Genomic DNA, 17,674 nt, shown 5'->3' with positions numbered 1-17,674 from the left:
TGCCAAGACGATTCACCAAGGTTCCCCCTCCTATTTGTGCCATTTACCAAGAGTATTATGGACCTAGGAGAAGAAAAACTGATTTTAAACTTCTGCTACATTGTGGCCATACCCACCCAAGGGAAAGGCTGAGGAAGAAATCCAGAACCGGGGCCCCAAAGGCAGTTTGATGTTTACAACTTCACACTGGCAACCACTGCGACGACACTGGTGCCAAGCTGTATCGGCACTTGCCCTTCCCTTGAACTACATCAGTGATGTGGAAAGGGTGAGCCTGCTGCATGGGCAACAGCCAGTTCTTCAAATCTTCCCACCCAGGCTTGCACCCTGGAAAGGACACAGTCCACCAGAGGTGCAAACCCATGATCCCTTGGGATCGATGGCTGCCTACTGCAGATCAAAGGCCCAAAGCATCGTTGAGGATCCCTACCACCCATCCCACAATCTTTTTGACTCACTACAATCAGGAAGGTGGTACAGGAGCATCAGGACTAGGACTACTAGACTGGTTCAGTTTTTCCCCTCGCACTGAGAGACTAAGGAGTACCCTAGGGATATGTGCTTTCCAGTTGTTGTATATTAGACCACAAGACATTCATTCAGCCCATCATGTTTGCTCTGCTATTCGATCACAGCTGGGTAGAGGCTTCTTCCCTCACATAGAGACTAATGAATACTCTGCCACCACTGACATCCCAGCATTAGGAGAGTGAGCCGTTTTCTTGTGCTGTGCACTACATGCATTTTGAATTATACTTTATTAAATTGCTTATGGTAAGATTTTGGTTTGTGTGTTGTGTGTGATACATGTTTTGTGGGTGTAATATGGTCTGGAGAAACATTGCTTTGTTTGGATAGATATGGGGGAGGGGGAGGGGGAGGGGGAGGGGGAGGGGGAGGGGGAGGGGGAGGGGGAGGGGGAGGGGGAGGGGGAGGGGGAGGGGGAGGGGGAGGGGGAGGGGGAGGGGGAGAGGGAGGGGGAGAGGGAGGGGGAGAGGGAGGGGGAGAGGGAGGGGGAGAGGGAGGGGGAGAGGGACGGGGAGAGGGACGGGGAGAGGGACGGGGAGAGGGACGGGGAGAGGGACGGGGAGAGGGAGAGGGAGAGGGAGAGGGAGAGGGCAGTTAATCGGATGCTAACCCATGAACAGCTAGATAGTCTTCTTGCATCCACCCAGGAAAAGGTGGTGGCCACAGATGCCAGCCTTCTCTGGCACAAACCATTTCTGTTCTGGGAAAAAGTCACTAGCTGGTCTTTGGAGAAAGTTGAAAATAGTGCAGTCTATGAATGAACACTTAAATCTGAGAGATTTCAACATTAAGACTAGTTGCTGGTGGATATACAGTAACAAGTGCCAGTTAGTTTTATTGCTGTAAACACAAAATACAGGCCTCAGCATTACTGTGGCATTCCAGAAGCTGGCAATAAAAGCCAACGTAAGTTTTATTAGAAGAATTAATTTTTAATTCACTAAATTAGTTAGATTTATTATGTGTCACATACACCGCAAAACAGTGAAATGTTTGTCTCAACAACCAATACTATCTGAGGACATGCTGGAGGGAGCCCTGCAAGTGTCGAAATGTTTCCTGCACTAACATAGCATCCCGATAACTTAACCCATAAATCTTTGAAATATGGGAGGAAACCAGAGCACTCGGAGGTAATTCACACATTCATGGGGAGAATGAACAAACTCATTACAGACTGCATTGGGAATTGAACCCTGCTCCCAACTGCTAAATGCTATGCCTCTGTTCCATGCCTTGCTGCCATCTTGTCAATAGCAGCAAAAAAAAACATAGCCAAAGATCAAGTCATACAGCACTATAGCACAAAAGCAGACCCTTAAGCCCATCAGGTCAATGCCAAACTATCATTCTGCTCAGTTCCGTCAACCTGCACCACAGTTCTCCATTCTCCTCCCACCTATGTACTTATCAAAAATGCTGGATAACAGCTTAGGTCAAGCAGTGAACACCAGCTGCTTAGATGGAATGAAAGCAGGTATATTAGGTGATGTGAACAAATCTGCTCCCATCTTACACAAGGATTGTATACAATATAAGATGATAAGGCATCAGAGCAGATTTAGGCCACTTGGCCCATCAAGTCTGCTCCTCCATTCCATCATGGCTGATCCTTTTTCCCCCCTCCTCAACTGCATTCCCTGGCTTTTTCCCCATAACCTTTGATGCCACATCGAAGCAAGAACTTATCAATCTCTGCCTTAAATACACCCCACGACCTGGACTCCACAACTGCCTGTGGTAACAAATTCCACAAATTCACCAGCCTCTGGCTAAAGAAATTTCTCTGCACCTGTTTTAAATTTACACCTCTATCTTGAGGCTGTACCCTCTTGTCCTAGACCCCCCCCCCCCCACCATGGGGAAACATCCTTTCCACATTTACTGTCTTGGCCTTTCACTATTTGAAAGGCTTCAATGAGATCCCCCCTCATCCTTCTAAATTCCAGCAAGTACAGATTCAAAGCCATCAAATATTCCTCGTATAACCCTTTCATTTCCCGAATCATCCTTGTGAACTGCCTTTGGACCCTCTCCAATGCCAGCACAACTTTTCTTAGATGAGGAGCCCAAAGCTGTTCACATTACTCAGTGAAGCTTCACCAGTGCCTTATAAAGCCTCAGCATCACATCCCTGCTCTTGTATTCTAGACTTCTTGAAATGAATACCAACAGTGCATTTGCTTTCCTCACCACTGACTACCTAGAAGTTGTCCTTTAGGGTGTTCTGTACAAGGGTGTTCATCTCAGATTTTTGGATTTTCTTCCGATTTATTAAACAGTCTCCACATTTATTTCTACTACCAAAGCATATGACCATGCATTTTCCAACACTGTATTTTGCTTCCTACTCACTTGCCTATTCTCCTAATCTGTCTAAGTCCTTCTGAAGAAGAAGAAAGCCCTTAACTCTGAGTGGTGTCTGAGTTGCTAGCTCAATGCTCAACCCAGCACAGATGGAAAATGTACAAGGAAGCTGGCTGGATTCGAACTTGGGAGCCTTCACTCCGAAGTCTGGCGCTGATGCCACTATGCCATCAGCCAGCAAGTCCTTCTGCAGCCTACCTATTTCCTCAACACTACCTGCACCTATACGAATCTTCGTATCATCTGTAAACTTGGCAACATATTCCATCATCAATATCATTGAAATACAGCAGAAAAGGAAGTGGTCCCAACATCAACCCTTGCGGAACACCACTAGTCACTGGCAGCGAACCCCATTTGCTCCCTCCTACCAATCAGCCAATGTTCTAACCATGTCAGTAGCTTTCTTGTAACACCACAGGTTCTTAACTTGGTAAGCAGCCTCATATGTGGCACCTTGTCAAAGGCCTTCTGCTAGTTCAAATATACAACGTTCACTGTATCCCCTTTATCGATCCTACTTGTATCTCCTCAAGAAATTCCAACAGGTTTGTCAGGCTTGATTTTCCCTTAAGGAAACCATGTTGACTTCATCCTATCTTTGACAGGGTCTGATCCGGAACCGCATTCCGGGGTTTGATCCGGTCCAGGGGCTCCGGACTCCGGGTCCTGCAGTTGTCCCTCCCGTCACCCGTGATCTAGTTAGGACCCTCCTGGTTCAAGGAGACACACCTGTGACTCATTAAGCTGCAGGTGTTTATAAGGGGCCTTGGGACTGGGACCAAACGGGTGGTCATTTTGTTCTGTTTCCTGTTTCTCCGCCGGCTCCGAACTCATCTCCACATTCTGTTATCCCGCCCGGGCTCAGACCTATTCTTCACCATGTTTCTCTGCCCGTACCAGTATTGCTAGGTTGGTCCGCTCTCCCACCTTTCTTCCCAAGCACTGGTCCCAGTTCTCCGCTTGGTTTTGTGTTTCGCGCAGTCAGTGTCTCCCAGCCGTTTCCGAATTTCCCGTTGTCATGGCTGTTGTGTTGGTCAACCTTGACCTCTCCCTGTTCCTACCCCTTGCCCCTATCGGGCATGTCTGGCTGACCTGCTTTGGCCCGGTGGGGGTTCTGCCTGTTCCTATCCCTTGCCTCCGTCGGGCAGCTCCGGCCGACCTGCCGTGGGTTCTGCCCCCTCCTTCTCTTCTGCCCGAACTCTGGGATAGTGCCCGCACCCACCTAGGGGTCCACGTCATGCCCAGGCCTCCGGTGTTTCCGCCTGGGAGGCGTCCCTACCCAGGATACATGCCCAGGGAGGGCTCTCCGCTAGCCTATCGCCACCTAGACCTGTCTGTCTGTCTGAACCTCGAGGACCTGCCTGCCTGAACCCGGGGACCTGTCTACCTGCCTGCCTGAACCTCGGGGACCTGCCTGCCTGCCTAAACCCTGAACCCTGGGGACCTATCTGCCTTCCTGCCTGAACCCCGGGGGCTGCTCCGCTCTGCCTACCTGTACATCAGGGGCCGCTCCGCTCCGCCTGCCAGAATTCTATCAGCCTGAACCCCAGCTACCCTTAAGTGCCATGGCATCCCCATCCTGTCCTTCCCCTAGTACTTCAGTGTCTGCGTCCTGCGTTTGAGTTCATCCGGCCCCTCATGACAATCTTGTCCTGTGTCACTAAGTACACCATAACCTTCTCCATAACAATAGACTCCAAAATCTTCCCAACCACTGAGGTTAGACTAACTGATCTATAAGTTTCTTTCTGTTGCCTTCCTCCTTTCTTAATGAGTGGAGTGACATTTGCAATTTTCCAGTCCTCTGCCACATTGCCAGAGTCCAATGATTTTTGAAAGATAATTTCTAATGCCACCACAATCTCTACCACAACCTCCTTCAGAACCCCAAGGTCTAGTTCTTTTAGCTTTTTGAGCACCTTCTCCCTTGTAACAGTAACTGCACTCACTTCTCTTCCTTTATGCACAACATCTGGTACACTGCTAGTGTCATCCACAGTGGAGACTGATGCAAAATATTCAGTTAGTTCATCTGCCATCTTTGTCCTCCATTATTATTTCTCCAGTGGTACTATATCCACTCTTATCTCTTTTTTAAAAAACATACTTGAAAAAGGTCTCACTATCCACTTTGATATTATTTGCTAGCTTGCTTTTATATTTCATCTTTTCCCTTCTAATGATACTTTTAATTGCTGTGTAGGTTTTTAAAAAGCTTCCCAATCCTCTAATTTCCTTAAGTTTTGTTTTGTTATATGCCCTCTCTTTTGTTTTTGACTTCCATTGTTGGCCTCGTTTATACTATATTGCCATTTGAAAATTTATTTGTTTTTAAAATACATCTCTCCTGCATCCTCCTCATTTTCCCCAAAAGCTCACCATTGCTGCTCTGCTGTCATCCCTGCCAGCATCTCCTTCCAATTTACTTTGGTCAACTCCTCTCTCATACTACTGTAATTTCCTTTACTCCACTGAAATATGGCTATGGCAGACTTTATTGAATTTAATTGACTTTATTTCTTGCATCCTTCATGTATAGGAATAAAAATCTTTATGTTACCTCTCCATCTAAATATGCAATCATAGTAATTTATAATAAATAGAACAGTCAATGTAATATAGAGTACATTCAAATCAGCACGAGTTCATCAGTCTGATAGTGGTGGAAAAAGCGTCCCAGAGCCTGTTGGTCCTGACTTTTATGCTGCAGTACTGATTCTCGGACGGTAGCAGCTGAAATAGATTGTGGTTGGGGTGATTTGGGTCCCCAATGATCCTACACACTTGTCCTTGTAAATGTCTTGAATCATGGTAAGTTCACAACTACAGATCTGCTGGGCTGTCCACACCATTCTCTGCAGAGTCCTGAGATTAAGAGAGGTACTGTCCTCATACTAGGCAATGATGCAGCCAGCCAGGATGCTCCCAATTGTGCCCCTGTAGAAAATTCTTAGGATTTGGGGGCCCATACCAAACTTCAACCGTCTGAAGTGAAAGAGGTGCTATTGTGCCTTTTTCACCACACATGAGGTCCTCGGTGATGTGGATACCGTGCACCGTAGATCCATTGATGTCAATAGGGGCATTCCTCCTATAAGCCATAACCAGCTCCTTTGTTTTCTGCAACATTAAGGAAGAGGTTGTTTTCCTGACACCACTGTGTCAGAGAGGTGACTTCTTTTCCTTTGGCTCCCTCGTTATTGTTTGAGATAAGGCCAATCAATGTAGTGTTGTCGGCAAATTTAATTAGCAGATTAAAGCTGTGGGTGGTGACACAGTCATGGGTATACAGGAAGTAAAGGAGGCGATTTAGTGCAGAGCCCTGAGTGGCTCCTGTGTCGAGAGTCAGAGTGATGGAGGAGAGGGAGCTCACTCTTGCCACCTGCTGGATCTTGCCAATCTGACAGGAAGTTCAGGATCCAGCTGCACAAGGCAGGGTGAAGGCCGAGGTCTCTGAGCCTCTTGTTGAGACTGGATGGAACTAATGTGTTGAATGCTGAACTGTAGTCCAAGAACAACATTCTCACATAAGCATCCTTCTCCAGATGTGTAAGGACTGTATGTAAAGCAGTGAGCTATTGCGTTGTCTGTCGATTGGTTGCGTCGGTAGGCCAATTGTAGGGAGTCCAGTTTGGGTGGTAGGAAGCTGCAGATGTAATCCTTGACCAGCCTCTCAAAGCATTTCCTTATTATTGAGGTGACTGACAGGACGTCAGTCGTTCAGGCATGTTGCCTTGGTCTTTTTTTGGTACAGGGACAACGGTGGATAACTTGAAGCAGGAGGGCACTCTGCACTGGGAGAGGGAGAGATTGAAAATGTCAGTAAGCACACCTGCTAGTTGTGCTGTCCAGTCCCACAGCCTTGCGACTGTCCACTCATTGAAAACATCTGCGTACCTCAGCTTCAGAGATGACCAGGTTGCAGTTTGTAGCGGTGGCTTTCTTCGGAGGCTCAGGATTAGCGAAATTGAACCGAGTGTAAAAGTGATTGAGCTCATCAAGGAAAGAGGCCATAATGTTGGCAGCACGACGTTTAGCTTTGAAGTCTGCGGTGGTATGCAGCCCTCGCCACAAGTCATGTGTACTGCTTGTTGTGAATCTTGACTCAATCTTGTCCCTATAATGTTGTTTTGCAGCCTTGATGGCTTTGAGCAGCTCAAATTTCAAGTTGAACTCAATCATATTGTGATTACTGGCTCCCAAGGGCTTTTTACCTTAGGCTTCATAATCACCTCTAGTTCATTGTATAATACCTATTCCAGCATAGCTGATCCCCTAGTAGGCTCAATGAAAAACTGCTCTATTCAGCAAACTCTCTTGAGATCCATTATCAACCTGATATTCTCTAATTGACCTGCAAGTTAAAATCTCCCATGACTATCATAACATTGCCCTTCTGGCACGTCTTCTATTTTCCATTGTAATCTGTGGTTCACATCCCAGCTACAGCTGGGAGGGAGGCCTGTATATAACTGCCATCAGGGTCCTCTTACCCTCGTAGTTTCTTAAATCCATCCACAAGGATTTAACATCTTCCGATCCTAAGTCACATCTTTGATTTGATGCTATTCTTTACCAGCAGAGCCAAGTCACTCCCTCTGCTACCTTCGTATCCCTCTGATACAACTTGTAACTTTGGACATTCAGTTCTCAACTGCAACCATCCATCAGCCACGATTCATTGATGCCACAAGATCATACCTGACAACAAGATCATCTGCATTTCTTATATTGTGCATTGAGATATAAAACTTTGAGTACTGTATTTGCTGCCCTTTTTTGATTTTGCATCCCTAATGCACTGATACTCACCATGCTGGATGCACTTTTGTCTCCTCATTTGCTTGCCTTTGCTGAGAGTCTAACTGCACACTATTATGTAGTGAATCTCCTTGTAGGAAAGGGAAGGGAGCATCAGAGGAGGGATTCCTTTCAAACTATTTGTGAATTGCAGTCACTCTATTTGATTCCAGATTGCTTATTACCTATGTAGAAATGAGGAAACTTCTTAATGCCCAAGTCAAAAGAAGTGAAGTCAAAAACAAATACTGGCGAGGATGGAAACGTTGAAAAAAAACCTCAAGTGTTATCGGCGTTTTCCTTCCCACCAAAGTGTCCTGAACTGCGGCGTATTTCCAGTATGACCTGATGAAGGGTCTCAGACTAAAACACAGACTGCGTTCCTCCAGCATTTTGTGTGTGTTGTTCTGGATTTCCAGCATCCGCAGAATCTCATTTATGATTTCTAGCATGTTCTATTTCACACCAAACATGGAACAGTACAGAACTTACTGTGCTGTATTTAACATACTGTAGATCAGTCTAACCTCTCTCTCCCAAATAACCCTCCATTTTTCATTTATCCATGAATCTAAGAATCTCTTAAATATCCTGCCGAAGGGTTTTGACCCAAAATGTTGACTGTACTCTTTTCTACTGATGCTGCCTGGCCTGCTGAGTTCCTCCAGCATTTTGTATGTTGCTCAGATTTCCAGCATCTGCAAATCTGTGATTGTATTAAACATCTGTTCTACCACCACCTTGGAAGCATGACCTACACACCCAGGATTGTGTTTAAAAAAAAAACTACCTCTCATATCTCCCTATACTTTCCTCCATTCACCTGAAAATACATTAGGTATTTCTGCCCAGGGAAAAATTCTCTGGATGTCCAATCTATCTGTGTCTCTCATCTTCTTGTACACCTAAGGTTAAGAGATTATGATTCAGATTTATTAATTGAACTAGATAGGCCAAACGGCCTGTTGCTGTGCTGTAGTGTTCTAGACTATGAAACAGTGGAATGCAATATTTGTGTCAACAACCAATACACCCTCGGATGTAATGGGACAACCTGCAACTGTCACCACATATTGGGGCACAGACATGGCACATCCATAATTAACTCACACATATCCACAAAACCAATTCAGACAAAAGTTATAAATTTCCATTCCAAATGATACTTTACTCAAGGTTATAAGGAAAGGGAACGAGCTACATTGTGCTCTTTATCTTTAGCCACACTTACACAGCTTCTTGTCTTTCTTGTCCATTACAAGCTGGTGTAAGCGTTCTTTCAGCTTGTTGTATTCTCGTTCCTTTCTCTTCAGGTCATGGTTGTACTGAGTTGCACGGCTTGCGATTATATTTTGCAACTTTTGAATCTGAAGAGAGATAAAATCTGATCAACTTGCAATAATATTCATACTCAAAGAAAATGGCTAAAGTTCTGCTGTGATGAAGTACCAGTATGAAAAATTCAAGTGTAAAATTTAAAGCTAAACACAACTCAAAGTACTTACAAATTTAAAATAAGGCACATTATTATATACATTTTAACCATTATAGATGGTTGCTGCTTCTGTGTGTTACGTTGTGAACGTGTTGTGAGAGGGCATTCTGGGTAGATGACTTACAAAATAAACAGCAGCACGTTGTTCCTCACCTCTCCATCTTTCGTGTGTGCTATTCACGGCCATCCAGCTTACAAGTACCACAAACATAACACGCATGGATCAACAACGTTCATTGTGGAATCGTTATTACCCTTCAACCATCAGGCTCCTGAGCCAGTATGGGTAACTTCACTCACACTGAACTGATTCCACGACCTATGGATTCACTTTCAAGGACTCTAGAACTCATGCCTCAGTATAATATACTAATCTATTTATTTAATTTTAACTTGCACAGTTTGTCTTTTGCACATTGGTTTTTATTTCAGACTTTGTGTATAGTTTTTCCGTTGATTCTATTGTATTTCTTTGTTCTACTGTGAATGCCTGTAAGAAAATGAATCTGAGGGCTGTATCTGGTGACAGATTAGTACTTTGATAATAATTTTACTTTGAATGGGATCACACATTTTGCAGTTTAACAAACACACCATGGGCTCCAACTTGGTGAAGCTGTTTGCCGTGAAGAACCTGCAACCTGCAGGAGGAACTCATCAGGTTGAGTATAATCAGAGGAAGGAAAGAAATTACCGGAATAAAGAGGGTTTCATCTTGAAACTCTTGACAATTCCTTTTCTCCCCACAGATGCTGCTTGACCCATTGGGTTTCTCCAGCAGAGTAGTGCACCAGCTTTTAGCAGTTTCTTCACATCATTTTTGTTCTGGAGGAGATCACTTAACTAACTTCACATTAATATCATGCACCAATTTCAGAACACGTCTCAAAATGCAACAAGAGGTACATATTTTCCAAAGGTAATACTGAAAAATAACATTGTGTCACGTTTACATCAGGACAAGTTGGTGGTCTGATTTTAACATTATTTACTAGTTCACTCCGAACAGCCACAGGCAGGTCAAAGTTATCAAAATACATGCATGTCACCATATACTACCTTGAGATTTTTTTTTGCAAGATTCACAGATAAAAAAATACAAAAATTTATGAAAACTAAATAACAAAGACTTAAAAACAACCAATGTGCAAAAAACAAATCATGCAAATAATGAAATAAATAATATTGAGTAATGAGTTGTAAAGTCCGTGTAAGTGTGACTACAGATTGCAGAATCAGTTCAAAGCTGTGGTGAGTGAAATTATGAACTGCTGAAGAGATTTTGAACTAAATGACAAAGTACTTGTACTAATGAAGTATTCTTATATATTGTATTTTCCAGAAAATATCAGAATCAAGAATATCATCAAAAGAACATACAAATTGTACAACCTCAAGTTTTGTTTGCTCACAGGCAGCCACAAAGCAGGAAACCCGAAAAACCCAATTAAAGTAAAAACAGAATAAAAATAAAAGACCAACACTTGATACTCGTGGAAAAAAATAAATCATGCAAGCAACTGAAGCGAACAACAGCATTCTGAACCAAAATTGAGTCCTCTGATCCGAACACTGGACCAACCCAGAGTAGGCCCAAAGCCTTGCTTATCAGCTTATCATATTAGTGGGCACGAAGCACGACAACCAGCGCAGTCTTCAAAGCCTCAGCACCGCAGAGAGTGAGAGAAAGTGGCTCTTGCCTCGAAGCCCAACACCCTGTCTTTTCATTCCATCTGGAAAAGGCTCTGGAGCTCTGGAGAGAAGAATGAACATCGAGCAAGCAAAATTGTTTTTTTTTGACTGATCTGGACCAGTGTTTAAAAAAAAGTCCAAAAAGCAAATCTAGGACCTGGGCACTGCTGCTGTGAAAGGCTCCAGGCCTAGACCACACAGCCCAGTGACTCACTCCTGGCTCAGATTACATCACCCAGCCTTAAGCTGCTTGCAAGCTCTTCAAATCAGCTTGGCACCCAGAGCAATTCAACCTTGCACCACAGCCAGTTGTATGGACACTAAATTCCCTCTGCCCGGGCCCCGACTTCTCACTTTGACGCCCAGAGCAATCCAATCTTGCTCCTGGGCTAGATATACAGGTATTAGAACTCCATCTGCAACAATTCTGCAACACAGCAGATCAGCTCATCCCCTGAATTTGCCTCACCATCACTCACCCCTTCACAGTTTGTGGTAATAATTTAACACAACTTGCCTCAGAAACAGGTATTTTTAGTGATGTTTCTAAGTCGAATTTCTTAGGCTTTTGACTACCAGAAAGCTGTTACATACATTGGGTATCACCATCTTAACTACTACTTTTATTAAAAACTAAATAGCAATTATTAATTAGATCAAAATACAGAAATTATTCAGTGTACATCCAAGTCTTACAATGAAGATGGTAAGCTGATTATTAGAGGATATTGGCTTAAGATTAGAAGAAATGTTTGTTCTTCAAATAGCAACACAAATTCATCCGAGCAGGTTGAATCATCTCCCATGTCAGACTGCACCTGACAACAGCACTTGTTCAGTACAGCAATGACCTACAGATTCTGTTAAAAGCATTGCAACTAAACCAAAAGCTTGAACTAAGAAAACCTCAAATGCTCATCAACTTGCTGAAAGAATAATTGAGATTGTCAAAGTCTGCTGGAAGTTCTTGACCAAAAGGAATGCAAGACAAAAATGGGAATTGAGAAAGGCATTCTGTTTTACTTGAAAACAGACTCACGACATTTACCTCCTCCTTTTCATTCTTCAGTAAATTGTGCAAAGCTCGGTTCTTCAACTGTAGCTGTCTGTCCTTCTCCTGAAATGATGCCACCTCTCTCCGGGAGGACTCCAGCTGATCCTAAAGAGATTCAATTATATTAAAATACAACGATCACCATTGCTTGAGAAATTCATACTCTTTACACAGCAATGTCCAACAAAGTCCATTCATCCACAAATTAGTGTGTCAGTTCACACCTACTTAATACATCGAATAACTGGAGGGAGCCTACTGAAGGTTATGTGACACCCTGGTAAAGATTTCACTGCTAACGTTGCAAGGTGGTTCATGCAATGGTCCTTCTGTAGAAGCAGTGTTTGGGTTATTGTTAGAGATGATGGGTGCTGAGGAATGCGAACCATCCAATCAGGAGAGAAGGCTGGGAGAGCAGGGGTACTTTTTTTTTGTGCGTGACACCAGTGTGAGCCTTTTATTTTGTTCGGTGGGAGACGGAGAGCGAAGATGCTGGGGAGAACCAGTCGTAGGATTCAATCCGTTGGAGACCATGATTTGATGGAGTAAAGTGCGAGACTCTACTGAGGATTGTTGAATATGACTTTTTGAAGAGTTGAGCTCCAACCTGTGCACATTTGACTATTTAATTATAATGGGCCCTTGTTTTCTCTCTCCCTAATGAGGGAGAAAGAGGTGTCTATTTTCCCAGCAAGTGGGGAGACATAACAAACTTGCTGGTTTACAATGTTAAAAGTCCGCCACGTCACTTTTAGAATAGCAACATAGAAAACCTACAGCCTACAACGCTGTGCCAAACATGTACTTTAGAAATTACCTCGGGTTACCCATAGCCCTCTATTTTTCTAAGCTCCATGTACCTATCCAGGAGTCTCTTAAAAGACCCTATTGTATCTGCCTCCACTACCTTCACCAGCAGCCCATTCCACGTCCTCACCACCCTCTGCGTAAAAACCTTACCCTGGACATCTCCTCTGTACCTACTTCCAAAACCCTTAAAACTGCGCCCTCGTCTTAGCTGGTTCCTACGGTTGTCAAGCCGAGGAGTGGTAGTGGGGATGAGCTCCCACTACCTAAAAGTGCTTCTCACAGCATGTGCCTCAAATAGCCTCTGACAACCAAGACCAACTCATGGCCTTCTCATGTGGCTTAGCCTTCAAGCCTGGCAGAACTGTTTCAACTGACAGGAGAAAGGGCAAAGGCGGGTCCTGGTGTCTTAAAACCAGTTCTTCGGGTAGATGGAGCTCGTCAGTCTAGGAAGGCAGTCCATCTAAGAGAGGGAAAACTCTGATTTCAAACCTCTGCTGCCTTGCAGCCATAACCACTAACAGGAAAGGCTTCAGGAGTAAAACCCCGAGGACATATCTGGAGCTGAAGTCCCTAAGGCAGCCCAACATTGCCTTCAACCTCATTCTGGCAACTCCTGTGACGATAACAGTGCCAAGTTGTATTGACCCTTGTCCTTCCCTTGGACAATATTGGTGGTGTGGAGAGGGGAGACTTGCTACATGGGCAACTGCCGGTCTTCCATAAAAGCTTCCCCAGGCCTGCGCCCTTTCTCTTCACCATCTACACCTCGGACTTCAACTACAACACAGAGTTTTGCCATCTTTAGAAGTTTTCTGATGACTCTGCCATAGTTTGATGCATCAGCAGGGGAGGTGAGGCTGAGTACAGGGCTATGGTGGGAAACTTTGTCACATGGTGCAAGCAGAATCATCTGCAGCTTAATGTGAAAGAGACTAAGGAGCTGGTGGTGGACCTGAGGAGGGCTAAGGCACTGGTGACCCCTGTTTCCATCCAAGGGGTCACTGTGGACATGGTGGAGGATTACAAATACCTGGGGATACAAATGGACAATAAACTGGACTGGTCAAAAAACACTGAGGCTGTCTGCAAGAAGGGTCAGAGCAGTCTCTATTTCCTGAGGAGACTCAGGTCCTTTAACATCTGCCAGACGATGCTGAGGATGTTCTACGAGGCTGTGGTGGCCAGTGCTACCATGTTTGCTGGGGCAGCAGGCTGAGGGGTAGCAGTCACCAACAGAATCAACAAAATCATTCGTAAGGCCAGTGATGTTGTGGGGATGGAACTGGGCTCTCTGACGGTGGTGTCTGAAAAGAGGATGCTGTCCAAGTTGCATTCCATCTTGGACAATGACTCCCATCCACTCTATAATGTACTGGTTAGGCACAGGAGTACATTCAGCCAGAGACTTATTCCACCAAGATGTAACACTGAGTGTCATAGGAAGTCATTCCTACCTGTGGCCATCAAACTTTACAACTCCTCCCTAGGAGTGTCAAACACCCCGAGCCAATAGGCTGGTCCTGGACTTATTTCCACTTGGCATGATTAACTTATTATTATTATTTAATTATTTATGGTTTCATATTTATTGCTATATTTCTTCACTATTCTTGGTTGGTGCTGCTGTAACGAAACGAATGGCTAACATGGGTGTAACGAAACCCAATTTCCCTCGGGATCAATAAAATACGTCTGTCTGTCTGTCTAAAACCATTCCAGGCGCAGATCCATGGACTCGTGAGACTAACGGATGCCACCACCCATGTTAGCCATTACAGCCCTGGGGAAAAAGTCTCTGACTATCCACACGATCAATGCCTCTCATTATCTTTTATACCTCTATCAGGTCACCTCTCATCCTCCATCGCTCCAAGGAGAAAAGGCTGAGTTCACTCAACCTATTCTCATAGGGCACGCTCCCCAATCCAGGCACCATCCTTGTAAATCTCCTCTGCACCTTTTCTATAGTTTCTAGATTCTTCCTTTAGTAAGGTGACCAGAACTGAGCACAGTACTCCAAGTGGGGTCTGACAAGGGTCCTATATAGCTGCAATGTTACTTTTCAGCTCTTAAACTCAATCCCATGGTTGATGAAGGCCAATGCACCATATGCCTTCTTAACCACAGAGTCAATCTGTGCAGTGGCTTTGAGCATCCTATGGACTCGGACCCCAAGGTGATTGATCCTCCACACTGGCAAGAGTCTTATCATTAATACTATATTCTGTCATCATATTTGACCTACTAAAATGAACCACCTCACAGCTTATCTGGGCTGAACTCCAACTACCTCTTCTCAGCCTAGTTTTGCAACCTATCAATGTCCCACTGTAACCTCTGACAGCCTTCCACACTATCCACAACACCCAACTTCAGCAGTCGGACCTAGTTATCGTAAGCTGTGAATGTTCTCAGGGCAAAGCCCACCCCCGAGGGGGAGGAGGGACCTCTCGAATGCTGGAGAAGTGGCAGTGGTCTGACAATGTGAAAAGACAGTGACCAGTTTCGGCTGCTGAAGTAGTGAGATCCTTAAAGACCCAGAACCCTTTAGCTACTTCTGCAGTCTATGTGCGCTAGAAAATGTTCTCTTTCCACTGATGCTGCCTGACTTGCTGAGTGCTTCCAGCATTTTTTAGTTTTATTTCAGATCTTCAGCATATTTTTTTTTTTAAATCACTTTGTAGATTGAGTGAATTGGCAGAGACTTTTCCCAGGGCAGAAATGATTAATATGAGAGGGCATAACTTCAAGATGATTGGAGGAAAGTGCAGAAGGAGCTACCAAACGTGTGTGTTTTTTTTTTAAAAATACACTGGCACATGGATGATAGAAAATGGAGAGTTATGCAGGATGGAATGTTTAGATTGAGTTTAGAGAAGGTTATAAGGTTGATACAATGTTGTGGGCCAAAGGGCCTGTACTGCACTGTAATGCTCTGTTCATGAACTGAGTGGCAACTGAATACACACACACACACACAGCAGAGCAGTAGCTTGTTTGAATGTTGATACTGCAGTTCTTACACCGAGAACTCTTGCTTGTTTCCTGCTATTTACCTTCAGTTTTACTTGGCTGTGGTACAAATGGTCCATATCACTGCTGGACTTCAGATGTTGTGATTCCATGTCCTCCAGTGTGCGAAGATTCTTGCGGTGAAGTTGCAGAAGATCGTATGTACAATTTAAAATGGCTACCAGGTTCAGTTCTTCCTGTGCCTCCTCTGTATAAAAAGATGGAAAGCCCAAGGTAGCAAGTTCCTAATATATGAAAAGATAGAACAAAGATTCACTCAGTAATTGGGAAAACATATCAGAGGAAGATAAATAATACAAGTAATCAAATCAATTAAATACACTCCAGCTAATACTTTATGATGTAAATATTGATACAAAATGTTCAATTGGTTGGATTGGACAGTAGAATGGTAATTTTTCTTGAAGTTCAACTGTCCTACTTGTCTTCTTAAGCCCAATACCCTGACTGGGGTATAGGCTGTCAACTGCAGCTTGCCAGAGTCCTCGATGCTGGGCCAAAAGTTGATCGGCCCTGTGGCTTCTGTTTTTACCACACGATTTCATGTCTTCTACGTGAAGATCCTTCTCTCAGGGATGGTCCAAGGAGACTCTGTGGGTACATCTGTAGCTTTGGGATTTTACAGGATGGGGCTGCTAGTTCCATGCCCATCCCTCCTCCTTTTGCAGCTGGGCTTAGGAACATCTATGGCAAAGTTCTTTCTTTTTCTTTTTCAATCTTTTTATTGAATTTCATATATAAAAAAAACATAACATAATAACGAATAGGTTATAAGTGCAATAGACTTGAAATTAAATTAATAATAAGATAACAAAATCCTATTAAAATATCAACAGGAAAACATAGTACATTAATCAATCAAGCCTATAATAATTATATATGAAAAAATCAAGAATAATCATCAAAAGAAAAAAAAATTAAAAATACAAGAAAAAAATATATATTGGAAAAAAAACACTAAACTAAACTAACATGGGCAATAATAACAGTTTATATGTATATGATAGTGCCAAAAACGGAACTCCATACCAGAACAAGAATAAACAGAGAGAAGGTCTGGGAGAGGTCAAATTAATTCATATGAAAATGTCGAATGAACGGTCCCCAAGTTTCTTCAAATTTAATTGATGAGTCAAAAATAGTGCTTCTAATATTTTCCAAGCTCAGATAAGAAATATTTTTTGAGAACCACTGAAACGTGGTAGGAGGATTTACTTCTTTCCAGTTTTGTAATATAGACCTTCTGGCCATTAATGTTACAAAAGCAATCATTCGTCTAATTGAAGGGGAAAACTGATTACCATCCTCATTTGGTATACCAAAAATTGCAGTAATAAAATGAGGTTGTAAATCGATATTCCAAATTGAGGAAATGGTAGCAAATATGTCCTTCCAATAGTTATATAAGGTGGGACATGACCAAAACATGTGGGTCAATGAAGCCACATCTGAATGACATCTGTCACATTGAGGGTTAATATGAGAGTAGAATCGAGCAAGCTTATCTTTAGACATATGAGCTCTATGTACAATTTTAAATTGTATTAAAGCATGCTTAGCACATATAGAAGAAGAATTAACCATTTGTAAAATTTTTTCCCATTTTTCTGTTGATATATTATATTGAAGTTCTTTTTCCCATTCTTGTTTAATTCTACCTGATATTTCTGGTTGTATCTTCATAATCATATTATAAATAAAAGCCACTAATCCCTTCTGACAAGGATTTAAGGTAAAAATCAAATCTGAAAGATCCATTGAAGTTGAATTGGGGAAGGATGGTAGAACTTTATGTAAAAAATTTCTGATTTGTAGATATCTAAAAAAATTAGATTTAGGTAACTTAAATTTGTTGGAAAGTTGGTCGAAAGACATCAAACTACCTTCAAAAA

General features: G+C 43.2%; 1 protein-coding gene across 3 annotated transcripts in view; it reads right to left on the bottom strand.

The window, feature by feature from the left end:
- The window catches only part of ssx2ipa (synovial sarcoma, X breakpoint 2 interacting protein a), a 100,570-nt gene that overhangs the window by 26,131 nt on the left and 56,765 nt on the right, over positions 1-17,674 (bottom strand). For all 3 annotated transcript variants that reach the window (XM_059983725.1, XM_059983726.1, XM_059983727.1), the window contains exons 4-6: positions 15,806-16,006; positions 11,934-12,044; positions 8,930-9,065 (exon numbers count right to left, since the gene is read on the bottom strand). In XM_059983725.1, the coding sequence (XP_059839708.1) occupies positions 8,930-9,065; positions 11,934-12,044; positions 15,806-16,006 (448 nt within the window). The remainder of the gene's footprint in view (positions 1-8,929; positions 9,066-11,933; positions 12,045-15,805; positions 16,007-17,674) is intronic.

Source organism: Hypanus sabinus, chromosome 11, assembly GCF_030144855.1.
Source record: "Hypanus sabinus isolate sHypSab1 chromosome 11, sHypSab1.hap1, whole genome shotgun sequence".
In the NCBI taxonomy this organism is placed as follows: domain Eukaryota; kingdom Metazoa; phylum Chordata; class Chondrichthyes; order Myliobatiformes; family Dasyatidae; genus Hypanus; species Hypanus sabinus.
The sequence above is the reverse complement of the archived record's forward strand: the minus strand, read 5'-3'. Positions and strand labels throughout refer to the sequence as shown.